General features: G+C 43.1%; 1 protein-coding gene across 1 annotated transcript; it reads left to right on the forward strand.

Annotated features, from left to right (window-relative positions):
- Positions 1-1,666: 1,666 nt before the first annotated feature.
- On the forward strand, positions 1,667-7,394 carry metrnlb (meteorin like, glial cell differentiation regulator b). Its single transcript, XM_047579096.1, has 5 exons — positions 1,667-2,031; positions 3,347-3,530; positions 3,640-3,865; positions 4,849-4,908; positions 6,555-7,394. Exons 1-5 carry the CDS (start codon positions 1,937-1,939, stop codon positions 6,890-6,892), a joined length of 903 nt encoding a protein of 300 aa, XP_047435052.1. The 5' UTR covers positions 1,667-1,936; the 3' UTR covers positions 6,893-7,394.
- The last annotated feature ends 5,138 nt before the right edge of the window (positions 7,395-12,532 follow it).

Below are 12,532 nucleotides of genomic sequence, written 5' to 3' on the forward strand. Positions count from 1 at the left end.
ATATCAGTGTGTAAGTGTGTATATGGATGCCATCAGTATCTATAAATGCAACAAAGCCAATAAAAAGTCCAAATACTTTCACCGGCAGACCATGCCAACGCAGATGCTTCGAATAAAACCAGTTCTCACACGGAGATATTATGAAAGAGATCGTGTGTGTGTGTGTGTGTGTGTGTGTGTGTATGTGTGTGTGTGGGGGGGGGGGGGGGTGGTTACAGTGTTTCTCGAAATGCGTTACATTGCTCTGGCTGTCCGGGGGAATGTGACGAGTCAGTAACATGCTTACCGTTTCCACTGTTTTCTCACGGGAAAACCACCCCAGATCCAAACAGGCGTTTAGAGCACATGTGTGACTTTTTGTTCCATTGGGACTTTTCTTTTCAACAACACTGCAGCCTATGGAAATTACGCAGCAGAGCTGTAATGGTGCGGGAACTGCCAGTAAAATATAGTCTACAAAGGAGAAATACCCGCTCAGATGAAGCAGTCAGGTAACATAGGAGTGAATAAGCCTGAATAAACAGTGTCTAGCAGCAAGACACTGGCTGTTGGAGAGCTTTTTTTTGGAGGGGGTGGGGGGACGGAAGTCATAGGACGCTGCTGTTCCAGACCTGCATGCTGATCTAATTTTCACGGCGATAATGTGATCCGTGTGTTTCTGAATCCTGCGCACAAGAACTCGCACAGGCCGCCATTTTTTAGTGACCTGTTGGACTTAGAGAAGAACAAACATATTCTATATCGCTGTATATCAAATTGGCAAATGTGTCTATGCGCTCATGCGGTGTATTCTGATGCATGTGTGGTCCAAGTTTTTGTCTGTTATTTATTGTTGTCGTCCCCGAGGGTAAGGCTGTTCTTTGCTCAGTGCGCTGATGCAGTTACATGTCTCTAGAAACTGGATGGTATTTTAAAGTAGAACTGAGAGCTCCGTCTACACCAGGGCTGTCACTAATTTTAGTTCAGGGACCACATTTAGCCCAATTTGATCTCAAGGATGGCGGACCGGTAGCAAAACGGTGTATTAACCTAAAATTAAGGACAACTCCAAATGTTTCCCTTTGTTTCAGTGCAAAGATGAACATTATGAAAATAGATTTGATTAGATTAATTTAGATTGATACATTATTTATCCCGAGGGAAAGACAGTATCCAGTAGCTTCATCACATAGAATAGAATAGAATAGAATAGAATAGAATAGAATAGAATAGAATAGAATATATTCCCCTCCTCTTGCCCGATGACATCTGGGATAGGCTCAAGCAACGCGACCCTAGTGAGGATTAAGCGGCATGGAAGATGAGATAATTATTATAGTCCAGTTGGTTTCTCGCTGGAACCAATTACAGGACATTTAGTGAACAACTGGACATCTTTTAAGAAAACAAAAAGTGCAATTTCAGTCGTTGTATATCTCAATGTTGTGCTGACAACTTTTACTAAAACTGTGTGAACCCTTCTTTGATAGGAAAAATTGCAGTTAATGTGTTGAATGTAATTTTTACATCCCGCGGGGCAGATCGGACCCTGGCGGGCCGCTTTTGGCCCGCGGGCCGCATGCTTGACTCCCGTGGTCTACACATATCTTTCCTGTGAGTCTGTGGGCGTGGCTTGGACCGAGCGCTCGCGTGTCACTCAAGCGGAGTCCACCGCTGGCACGCGCCCTCGATGAGGCGAAGCGGTGCGCGCGCAGAGAAAGTTCTTCAAACAGTGTCCGTTTTCCTCCACGCTCCTGCGAGTACCCCCTCGCCTCCGTGCTTTTCTGCCGCCCCACATGAAACCTTTGGCTTAAACCGAACCCGCCATGTAGCCTGCGCGCACTAAGCAAAGCGCTCTGGGATACTTTAACGCGGATAGCTGCGGGTCGCCTGGCTGGCTGCTGTGCTGCGGTGTGCTGTGCGGGATCCGGTGACCGCGGGGCCGGGTAAAGCCACCATGCTCCGGCCGTGGGCTGCGCACTGGGTCGCTGCGGTGCTTCTCTGTCGGGCGGTGGCACAGTACTCCAGCGACCAGTGTAGCTGGAGAGGAAGGTGAGGATGCAACTGAACAAAGGGACTCTGCTCAGCCACGGTTCTCTGGCAGATATTTATGACCTAAGGACGATTTTACACGTTTCATTCAGTGATGCTACTACTTACATTTTACCTACTTCTTGTGTACATATTAAGATGTAATGAAAATGCAATTCCTGGATAATACACATTCATTCGCCAGCTCATTAGGAACCACAGTTGTAATGTTACATTTATCTATGTTAAAAAAAAAAAAAAAAGTAATGCAACTGATGTTAATTTTGGGACTGTAGTTTTTGGCGCTGGATTTAAGTGTTTTTGTTGTTAGCCCACTGAGGAATGGTTGTCAAAAAACTAGGAACATGTTTCGGTACAATTCAGTCCAATAGCACAACAAACCACGACCTCTAAAATGAAAACAGAGTCCTCACGGTTATTTTAAGTAAACTCTAAACCTCCACGGAGATGAGCTTTGAGGATCGGACTTCACTAATAAACTGGAAGGTGGGTGTTTTCTGGTAATGCGGAAAAGTGACTTCAGTCATGTGTTAAAGGGGAGCTCGTGTCTTTGAACTTGCTTTACTGTTGCTTTAATCGGATTTCTGCGGGATCAGATGAGTAATCACGCACTAACATGTTGAATTAAGATCCCCTGGAAGTCACCCGAAGGTCAGGGTGAAACAAAAGAGACGGCAGTGAGGGTAGATGTTTTTGCCAGCTCTGTGACATCTTTTGTGGTTTTCTACTGAGAGCTGACGTCAGATTTCGCTATTAATCCGTAATGTTTTACCGGAATCTTTTCACGCACTCACTCTTCTCAGAAAGGAAGAAGACTCTGGAGTGAAAAAGAGAGGCACCTTCGTGTAGCTTTGGCGAGTCTGATTTAGTTCCAACTTCATTCAGTTCATGTGGACTAAATCTCCCTTTCAGATTCTGGAAATATGCACAGGAATGTCTGTGCTTCAGTTCCTGAGTAAATACAGCCACATGGCGCCTTTGATCACTCCTCCAAGTCCCCAAGTCATAAAAAATGAAAGCCTGTACTTTGCACTCTGCCTTGTAAAGTTTACCCACCTCCAACTTCTAACGACTTAATCAGTTCCATGGTGTCGAGGTCGCTCATGCTCATCAGAAACAAGTGACCAATTTCTTGGCAGCTGCCACAGTTGCTCTAATGATTAAATCCCCTCTGTGTGCGTCTTCAACCTTGTTAGCTGTTAAAGATTTGTCTGCATTCACAGGAATATTTTAAGGGTCGTGGCTATTTAATTCCGGTCCTGTTTCGTATTCTTTGTGCGATGTCTGTAAAATCATTCCCTCTTCTCCCCTGCAGTGGTTTGAGCCACGAGTCTCATCGCAGAGATGTGGAGCAGGTCTACCTTCGCTGCTCTCAGGGGTCTCTAGAGTGGCTCTACCCAACAGGGGCCATCATCGTCAACCTGCGGCCGAACACGGAGTCCTCATCAGGACACATGTCCGGTCTCCATGTGTGCATCAAGCCCCAGACTTACTCCCAGGTAGGGTATGAAAATAATATGAAGAAGTATATATATATATATATATATGTGTGTGTGGCTGAATTTGCCAGGTAGATGTGCCTTTTCTAAATCAATCCATCCTCGTTAGGGTTCTCATGTGTACCTGGAGCAGGCTGGGGATCTAAAGCTGCTGCTTGCAGAGGAGAACCAGGCTGGGGGAGCGGTGCACTGTTTCAGCCTGGCAGAGGGGGCTCTGTTTGTGGAAGCAGTCCCCCAGGCGGACATCAGCCGGAGGATCACAGCTTTCCAATATGAGCTGGTGCCCAGCCGGGGGCCGGGGGCGCACATGTACCCGTTCCTGCACCCTGGTTCAGGTAACATGTTTTTTTTCTTTGCGTGTGTTACCCTGCCTCCCGTTCATTTATTTTGTCTGCATATATGCCTTGTGCTGGGTTTTAGAAGCTGAAACACGCATAATTCAAATGTGCACAAATCCCTAGTCGCAATATGTTTAATATCAAATCAAAGCAGTGTTTATTTGTATAGCGCCTTACAAACAAATGAATTGCAGCACAAGGTGCTTCACATATAAAAACTCCTAATAAACAATAAACACAGGGAAGCCCTACAGACCCCCTTGTGCCAGTTTTGACTGAATTGATTAAATGATCTTATAAACTCTTACTTGACTCGGTTCACTGACATGAAGTGAAGGTGACGGACGAGAACTAGCTTGGGGAAAAAAAGGTGTTTTGAAGCTAAAGGCCACACATTACTGTTTCACCCTTGTTTCTTGATCCGGCCTAAATGCAGCCTCTTTCTGACACCCTCCTCCCACACTTCCTTGCCCCCAACTCTCCCTAGTGTCAGCCAGACGTATGAAAACAAGCAGGCCAATCAAAAGGTCTCATTGGGGTCAAGCACAAGGGTCAGCCAATCGCCTCGCAACTGTCAATCAGAAGAAGACCCCCCCCCTCCCCCCTCTTAAAGCATGGCGTTTTGAGCAGCCCACCCGTATGAGTGGAGACGTGTGGTGGAGGGGAAGGCTGTACTATCTTTAAGTCCTTCCAGTGAAGCTTCCTGTCCGGGTGTTTTATAGCTGTTTTTATAGGTGACAGGGTCAGAGGGTAATTCTCTGATTATGTCTCTTCCCTCACCTGCTATTCCCATTCACACCCGCTCTATATTTCTTTTGATGTCTGATAAACACCCGCCAACACATAGAAGAGAGGATAAAACAAGAAACACGTGTGAATGGACTCGTATAGTAATAAAAAAAAAACTACTGAGGGCAGTAACATATAAGTATTCTTGTGAAAATTATCGTTGTAACCTCTGTTTCTGTTTTGTGTTTTAGTTGCCTGTAAACCGTGCTCAGATGAAGAGGTCCTAATGGCTGTGTGCACCAGTGACTATGGTAAATACATACACACAAACGCACATGTTCTCCTAAAGTCTGTCACTGATGGTTGGCTGCTGGTCAGTGTCAGGTTGTCACTGAACATCCGTAGACTTAAGCACAGTTTATACCTCTGTGGGATATAGATGATGTAACCTACGCACATAGCCTACACCAGTGTGAGCCATTTACACTCTCGGCAGTCTGGCTCGCTCTTTAAAACCACAACCCAGACTCTAGATGGCGCTGTGTCTATTTTGCCATTCATATTAATTTTTGTTTATACTTCCAGCTTCATTTTCAACAACAGTGACTGAAACTTTTACACAAATTTCCCCTTAGACGAGTCATACAAATGTCGGTATTTCCGAACCTCCTCAGTTAACCTTTCCACAATGTGTTCCCTCTTTATTGATCCAAAACAAACAATCAACCCCCCCTAGGTGGTTAGTGGAGGTACTGCAGGAAGGGGTCGCAAAATCTTTGGTTGATTAGACATTTCTTATTCATTTTTAAATTTTTCCCCACAAATTTAAATTTCTTTATAATAATCTAAAGTACATTTATAAATAGCACCAGGCCAAGTTTAATATAGAACCAGTAGGTGGGGGGTCCCTTCTTAATCTCTCCCTCAGTTTGGCGTCCTTGGCCTGAAAAACGTTGAAGACCCCTGAACTAGACAAACGAATCAACATGATTCAGAGACAGCTCGTCCTCGTTTCCTGGCTGACAGTGGCGCCTCCATTTCCTCTTTTGAATGGCAAACACAGACTACTGCCACCTGGTGGTTTGGCGTGTAATTTTGTGTCACGTAGGTGCAGACCTGATGTGCTAGTTGGTCGTTGGCACAGGCCTCTCGACATGAGGTGACAGTAGTTTCTGCTGTTTCTTTGATGTCTGTTTGGTGTATTTGGGCCCTAAAGGAATAGTCGAATATACAGTGTACTTATACACTTTCTCCTGGAGAGTTACACGAGTGGACTGATTTCATGTCTGTACAGTCAGTGAGGTTAGTTTGGCACAGATGTAAGTTCCAAAAAGCCTCCTGCACTTATAAACCTAGAACATACAAGAATCCTTTTGGAAAGGTTAGTTCAGTTGCTTTGTTTAAAATATTTAGATGAACCAAGGTCTGGATGACTGACAATCTTCCCAGAAAAGATTTAACACATATAGTATACTGTGTTTGCTTAGTTCATACAGACAAAGTTATGTACTGGTTATCCTCAGTTAAACTCAGCTACGTATTTACCAGTGGGGTCAGTTTCCATTTATTAAATTCCTGCCAAGAGAGCAAATGTATTTCCCAGTTGTCACGTTTGTGAGCTGCATGATAATCTTGCATTGAATTTCCCTTGATTTAGAACTAATACAATATAGACATAATGTCCTTGGGTTAGTTGCACAAGCAGAGAAAATTGAGCAAAGTGACTCACTGATGTCACTTTTGCAGCAACATTTATCGTAAGTTTGCTAACAATAGCTAACAATACCGGAGCACTAAGGCTACAGCAGCAATGCTCCACATGTACTGGATTGAGTGTGGCTTGGTTTTATTGGTTTCATTGCTTTCAAATGTTATTTTGTGCTGACAAGTTTTTGTGTGAACGATCAGTTTATTTTCTTTCCTTCTCTTTTATCTCGCCTGTTTCCTGTTCCTGTAGCTGGGAGTGGTGTTCTTCGAGATGTGACATCAGTTACCAGCAAGCATTCGCCTGTTCTTGTGACTTTGAGCCGGCTGTTTCATCAGAAGAGCAAGGTGTTTGCTTGGGGCGGGGCCAGAGGACGGGGCTGGAGTGGACGTGTCAATGTTCCCGTACGGTGCAGTGTGCATCCCGGCGACGATGAGTACCTTTTGACTGGCTCTGTCCATTTTGGTGAAGCCTGGCTTGGCTGTGCTCCTCGCTACAAGGACTTCTTGAAGCTGTATGCGAGAGCACAGAAAGCAGGAACAAACCCCTGTCAAATCGACACAAGGAAAGTCAGCGAGGATGACGTGTGAAAAGGAACAGGCTGAGATTTGGATGATGGAGCCATAAGGGATAAGGAGGCTTACAGGTCCCTGGTCCTCATTAAAGGCTCCTTCTCCAGACTCTTCGCCGTGCTGTGCAACTTGTTTTTGCCTCACAGCTGAACAGACATTTGGACAACCTGAACGTTTTGGTGGCCAAGACGCTGCATCAGCTGAAATGTTCTCATTTGACTGAACTTACATACTGCATGTGTAAATGCGTTTGTGGATGAATACATGAGTGACGGTGAATGCGTGGATGTTGTGCTGAAATTTAAAGTTAAAACATTTTTATTCTCATGATGATACTGCTCATTCTTGAAATGAAAGTTTGCTTTGTAAAAAGCTTTCTGTAAAATTTAGGAGTCTTCTGACAGAAGTGTATAGTATGCAGCTCTGTGAGTCTACGTGTGTGTGTGTGTGTGTGTTTTGCTAATGAATTTAAAGGGTCTGTACAGGGAATTAAAAGACATGTGTCTTACTGTTCTTCTAATTCTGTTTTTCAATGTGTTGCTTGTTCATCTGTTGAAGTATGAACAAAACCAAACTGTCCTCGCGTGTCTCAAGCTGCACAGCGCCATAAGGCTTGGTTGGCTTGCAGATAATTTAATAAAACTAGCAAGTGACATTCATAGCAGAAACAAGAAAATGACCAAAAGTTACCAGCCTCTCTGTCTGCCCTCATGGCTGCAAACAAAGACATATTATCCACCTAACTACCCAAAAGAAAAAAACATTATGAGTGCTCAGTGACCATTAGCTGGCAGGAGAGCAGCAGTGCGTCAGTGCTGGCGTCGCTACCCCTGTGGAGCTTTGATGGGCCACTGTTCTGGTTGGCATCCTTTTCTCCTGTGTGTGTGTGTGCGCATTCACTGCCGAGCGAAAGAAGGAGAAGCAATTATATTTTCCACTGTCGTCGACCAGGTCCTGCTCTGAGGCTAATGTTTTCTCTCTCTCAAGCTTCATGAAAGAAACTGAATTATTATCATCACACGCTCTGTCTAAACAGACACTCTAGAGTGCTGAAATCACAGGACATGTATTGTATACTTCATGTTGGAGTGTAGCGGCGCAGCCTGATAGCAGCAGAAACATGGCTGTCAAAATAAATAGCTACTGTCAGAAGGATGGATGGTTGAGGCTATTAGGACTTGATGGGTGGAGAGCTGAAAGAAGAGGCGGATGTGTGAATGACCTTAGAGGGGTGTGTGTGCCTGCTGTCAACAGTTGTGTGTGTGTGTGTGTGTGTGTGATACTTTTTTTTTTCTCTTTCCTCAGGAAGAGCAAGAATGGATGGAATGTCCTCCCTCTCGCTCTCTCTCCACACACGTGTGCCTGTGTGGCTATCACTGCGAGGACACTCATTGACACATGTATTTATCCTGGCTTTAACCAGCACAATTAAGTATCTAAATCTAATTCTAATCCCATTCAACTATAAACTCTCCAACCACTCTTTGAAGATGTGTCCGAAAGTAATGGCGGTCCAAATCGTCCTCACTTTTGACTGGTCTTCGCAAAGATGGCCATTCAAGAATGCACACTCACCGTCATCTACGTCTGCAGACAAATCACATGTCTTTAATGTGCAGGTGTTCCAAAACTGGTTTTCTTTCGTGTAACGTGGGAGTGAAGCATGCAGCATGCCTGCAAACACACTGCTGAGCACTTGCCTAAAGAGCAGTTTATCGCTGCGCATTTATAAAGTTTGCCACGTTTCATAAATTAAGTGAAGCATTATAGACTGCTACACACACTTTAAAGAGAGCATCGTTTAAAAATATTTGGAAAGAGAAGTGGGCCTGATTGTGCCTAGTGTGACCTTTGCATATCCCGGGGCTTTATGCATCTGCTTCAAACAGTAAATGCACAGAAATGAGAGGAAAAGCGCGAGTGGAGGGAAATACCCAGAGTGTAGTTTCTGTTGAGTTCACACAGTTCAACACAAATTAGACACACCAGTAAATAACGGCGTATCGCTAGCTCGATCACGTCTAGCATGCAGGTTTGAACACAAACCAGTGACTCCTACACTTGAACTAATTCGTTTGGACCCTCCTGTTTGTAGCGTTCAGCTCAAGATGCGGAGTTGAATTAATATCATTTTCTTTGTGGTTAGAGCTTGTTAACTTTGCATGAATATAAGTGAGGAGGAGAACATAGAGTAAGACACAGAGGGAGGCATTAACACATAGCATGGGAGTTTAAGATAGATCCTAAGGACCTGAGAGGCTCGCCTATATATAACAACCCCCTATACAAACACACACACTGTGTGTGTGCCGTGCTGGTGTGTGTTTGTCTTGGGCTGTAGTTTGAGAAGACCATAACACACGCGCCTTGCGCACTGCCGACATGCAATCAGGCCACACTGCAGACACCCAACCCGCCACAGCAACACCCAACACCCCCTGGCAACCCACCTTGGCAACAGCCCAGCTCGCCTTGGCATCCTCGCTAATTCGGGACACACTTATCCCTTCGCGCAGCGGTCTTAATGTTAACCTTTTCACTGTGAGAGTGTGTGAGATATGGAAACAGTTTGTGCTGCAGTATGCGAGAGGCACAGCTGAGCAGTCAGCTGGAGTCGAGGGAATGGCTGAGCTCAGGGAAAATACACATGCATGCTTCCACCCACATTCACTGGCATTTTATAATGCCCTGGTCAGGGTGGGGTCAGAAGTTTTACACGGGGGCACAGTATTTTAGGTTGTAAGTGCGTCTGGGTCCTAAAGGGGTTCTGGAGGACATTTTCTGAGTCTTTATAGAGATTGATGCCCTTAACAAAGTACACAAATAGACCTTAAAAAAGGTGATAAATTGTGATTTGCTTTTAATAGCAGCTCTGAAATGAAAAGACTGAAGATAAAGATTAGCATCGACCGAACAAGTGACTAATGGGAAGTTCAGTGTTTAATGCATGTGGAAATCCAGCAACAGTAAATAAAATGACGATAAAATGTGTCTATAGAATATTTTATTCAATTAATCTCCCTCACCAATCTAGAAGATAAATCAAGTTGAACATAGTTTTTTTCTAAACAACTATTTCAAGTTTCAAACGTTAATTTTGTAAACTTGACTAGACTCGATGGACGATGATTGAAGGAACGTCCAAAAGCCATTTTATGAGCTATGCACTCAATCTCAAGGCCGGTCAGCATGTCAGTAGCTCTAACTGTTATGCACAAAGTGAGCATACATAGCTCATTTAGTTTGTGGTAATTACAGTTATCATCTCCCCCGTTGTGTTTTTGTTGCAATCCAAGCTGCAATTTGTGTAGTAGGTTGGAAACGCTATATGTTTAGTTTTCATGCGAACAGACACCCTTATTTTTGCCAATATTTGAACTATTCTAACAATCCAAGGACCCGAAACAGATGCAGAGATTAAGCCTCTTACCTACTATTTGTGTTCTGTAGTAAACTTGCCATCGTGCTTATTATTAGTAACGGGCAATAACTTAACATACACGATATACCGCCAAAAACCATAGATATACACGCACAGATGCCGCATTCAGGAGTGTCAGACGTGTCAACACGGCCGCCATCTTGGGCAGGGGTTCTCACCAGAGGTCAGTGCATCCGACTGATGCTAAAATGACAGACTTCTGCGCTGCTTACAAAAAAAATCTATAGTTTAACTCTTATGAACGTGTTGAATTCGATGTTATTAATTAATCTAGTTTATTACTAGCTTATGTAAGGATAAGAAAATAAAAGTAGACCTTGAAACCGGCAGTATATGTGTGTGGTACTGTTGATAATCTCCGAAAGAGTACTGGGGCTTAATTAATAATTAATATTAAGAATTTAAAATTGTGTTGTGATTATTTTTTTAGTCATAATGATGATATATTATATTGGTCACACACTGTTGCCTCCGCAAACAAGTCGCCGTTTATACAAACCGGCTGTACCATCAACATCTTTTATTTTCTTATCCTTACTAGTAATAAGCTGGTTTAATTAATGTTAGCTTTACATCAAATTCAACTCATCCATGACAGATAAATAATATAAAACGTCTTCTCACTTAGGAAATGGTATTCCCTGTTGCTTGGTTCTGGTGTTTCTTTCACAGGAACATCCGTGAGCAGCACAGAAGTTAAGTATCAGTCAGATGCACTGACAGCAGTCAGAACCCCTGCCCAAGATGGCGGCATCTATGTGTAAATATCTATGGTTTTTGGCGGTATGTCGTTATTGTCAAGTCCTAATAAATAGCACAAAGGCAATTTCAGTGTAGAACACAGATAGTAGGTAAGGGACCCTGCTTAATCTCCCCCTGCTGTAGGGATAAGATAGATAACAGCGCCACAATAATCAAGCTCTGGCATTAGGAAGATGCTTTGGTCCCCAGTCTATCCATTCCACAGGTACTATACAAAACGTGTTTCTGTCTCTAGCTCGTTTCAGAACTTAATGTGAATGTAGGATTAGTTGTCTGGTAATGTTTTGAGATGATTTTGAGACTTGTGTTAAGTGTATTAAGCTTCATTGTATTTAATAATCCCGATGCGTGTCATCGCGCCGAGTTGTTTTCATAAAGTTAAGTTTTACACAATAGTTTTTCAAGTGTATTCTGCAACGTAATAAAATGTGTTGTTAAGATTAAGATTGTTAAGAGTAAATAATAATAAACTGTTATGGACAGTTCACACTTACATATCCAGTCACTCCCCGCGTTGTTTAGTGGTGAAGTGCAAATGTGTGTGTGTGTGTGTGTGTGAGTGAGAGAGAGAGAGAGAGAGAGAGAGAGAGAGAGAGAGAGTGTAACATGTGTTAAATGTTGTAAGAAGATTTTGTTTATGTCATGCACCCACAGGACTGCGGGTGTAAAATATGAATGATATGTAAAGTGAATGTGTGTTTTGAGTTGGATAATTTTTGTACATGTTATTGTCAGTTTATTTGCATATGAGTGTACAAGCTCGGGCATGAGGAAGACGCTAACTTTGATCCTCTCTATCATTCCACAGAATGGTTTATCTCTTGGCTACACAGTGCTTCCTAGCCTGTGTAACCTTTGCCACCGGTCCAGATTACCCATAGGTCTGGTGCCAGTAACGGTTGCATCAGAGTCATAGTTGACCTCAGGAAAAGTTTAAAGCAATGATGTACACATACTGTATAACACATATTGTGTAATTCTCGCACAAAAATGTTTGAAGCTATAAAGAAAGTCTGTGAAAGGCTGGTTAATGGATATTTGTCCTGGACACACATGATCACTTTCATCCAGTTGAATTAAAGGATGATTAATAATTTGGTATCTGTTGTAAGGCATCTCTTATTAATCATTTAGATGATGATATTACAATGGGCTGGAGTGCCCCTTTGTGGCAGCAAGAAGAACTGACTGCAGACTTGAAAGGTGTCAACATAATTGAGCACATGCTAAAACAATGAAATTTTTTTGACTGTGATTGTTTTCTTCACATCAGTTCAACTTTTCAATTACAGATTTAAAGTTCATATTCAAGTTCAAGTTCATATAAAATAACTCAGCGACTTCAGAGTTTTTACAGGACAAAATATCTAAGTATCATTTGGGGACTTTGTGTCATCTAAAAGACAGAAGTGAAAGTTCCTAACTTTAACATTTCATGTGAGAGGGTGGAACAA

The sequence above is a fragment of the Mugil cephalus genome, chromosome 2 (assembly GCF_022458985.1).
Source record: "Mugil cephalus isolate CIBA_MC_2020 chromosome 2, CIBA_Mcephalus_1.1, whole genome shotgun sequence".
In the NCBI taxonomy this organism is placed as follows: Eukaryota; Metazoa; Chordata; class Actinopteri; order Mugiliformes; family Mugilidae; genus Mugil; species Mugil cephalus.

What these genes read in the sequence shown, in the direction of transcription:
- metrnlb (XM_047579096.1), top strand. Translation starts at nt 1,937, where the DNA reads ATGCTCCGGCCGTGGGCTGCGCACTGGGTCGCTGCGGTGCTTCTCTGT. An exon ending in GTTCCTGCACCCTGGTTCAG is followed by an intron (nt 3,866 to 4,848) that starts GTAACATGTTTT and finishes TTTGTGTTTTAG; the next exon opens with TTGCCTGTAAACCGTGCTCA. An exon ending in TGTGTGCACCAGTGACTATG is followed by an intron (nt 4,909 to 6,554) that starts GTAAATACATAC and finishes CTGTTCCTGTAG; the next exon opens with CTGGGAGTGGTGTTCTTCGA.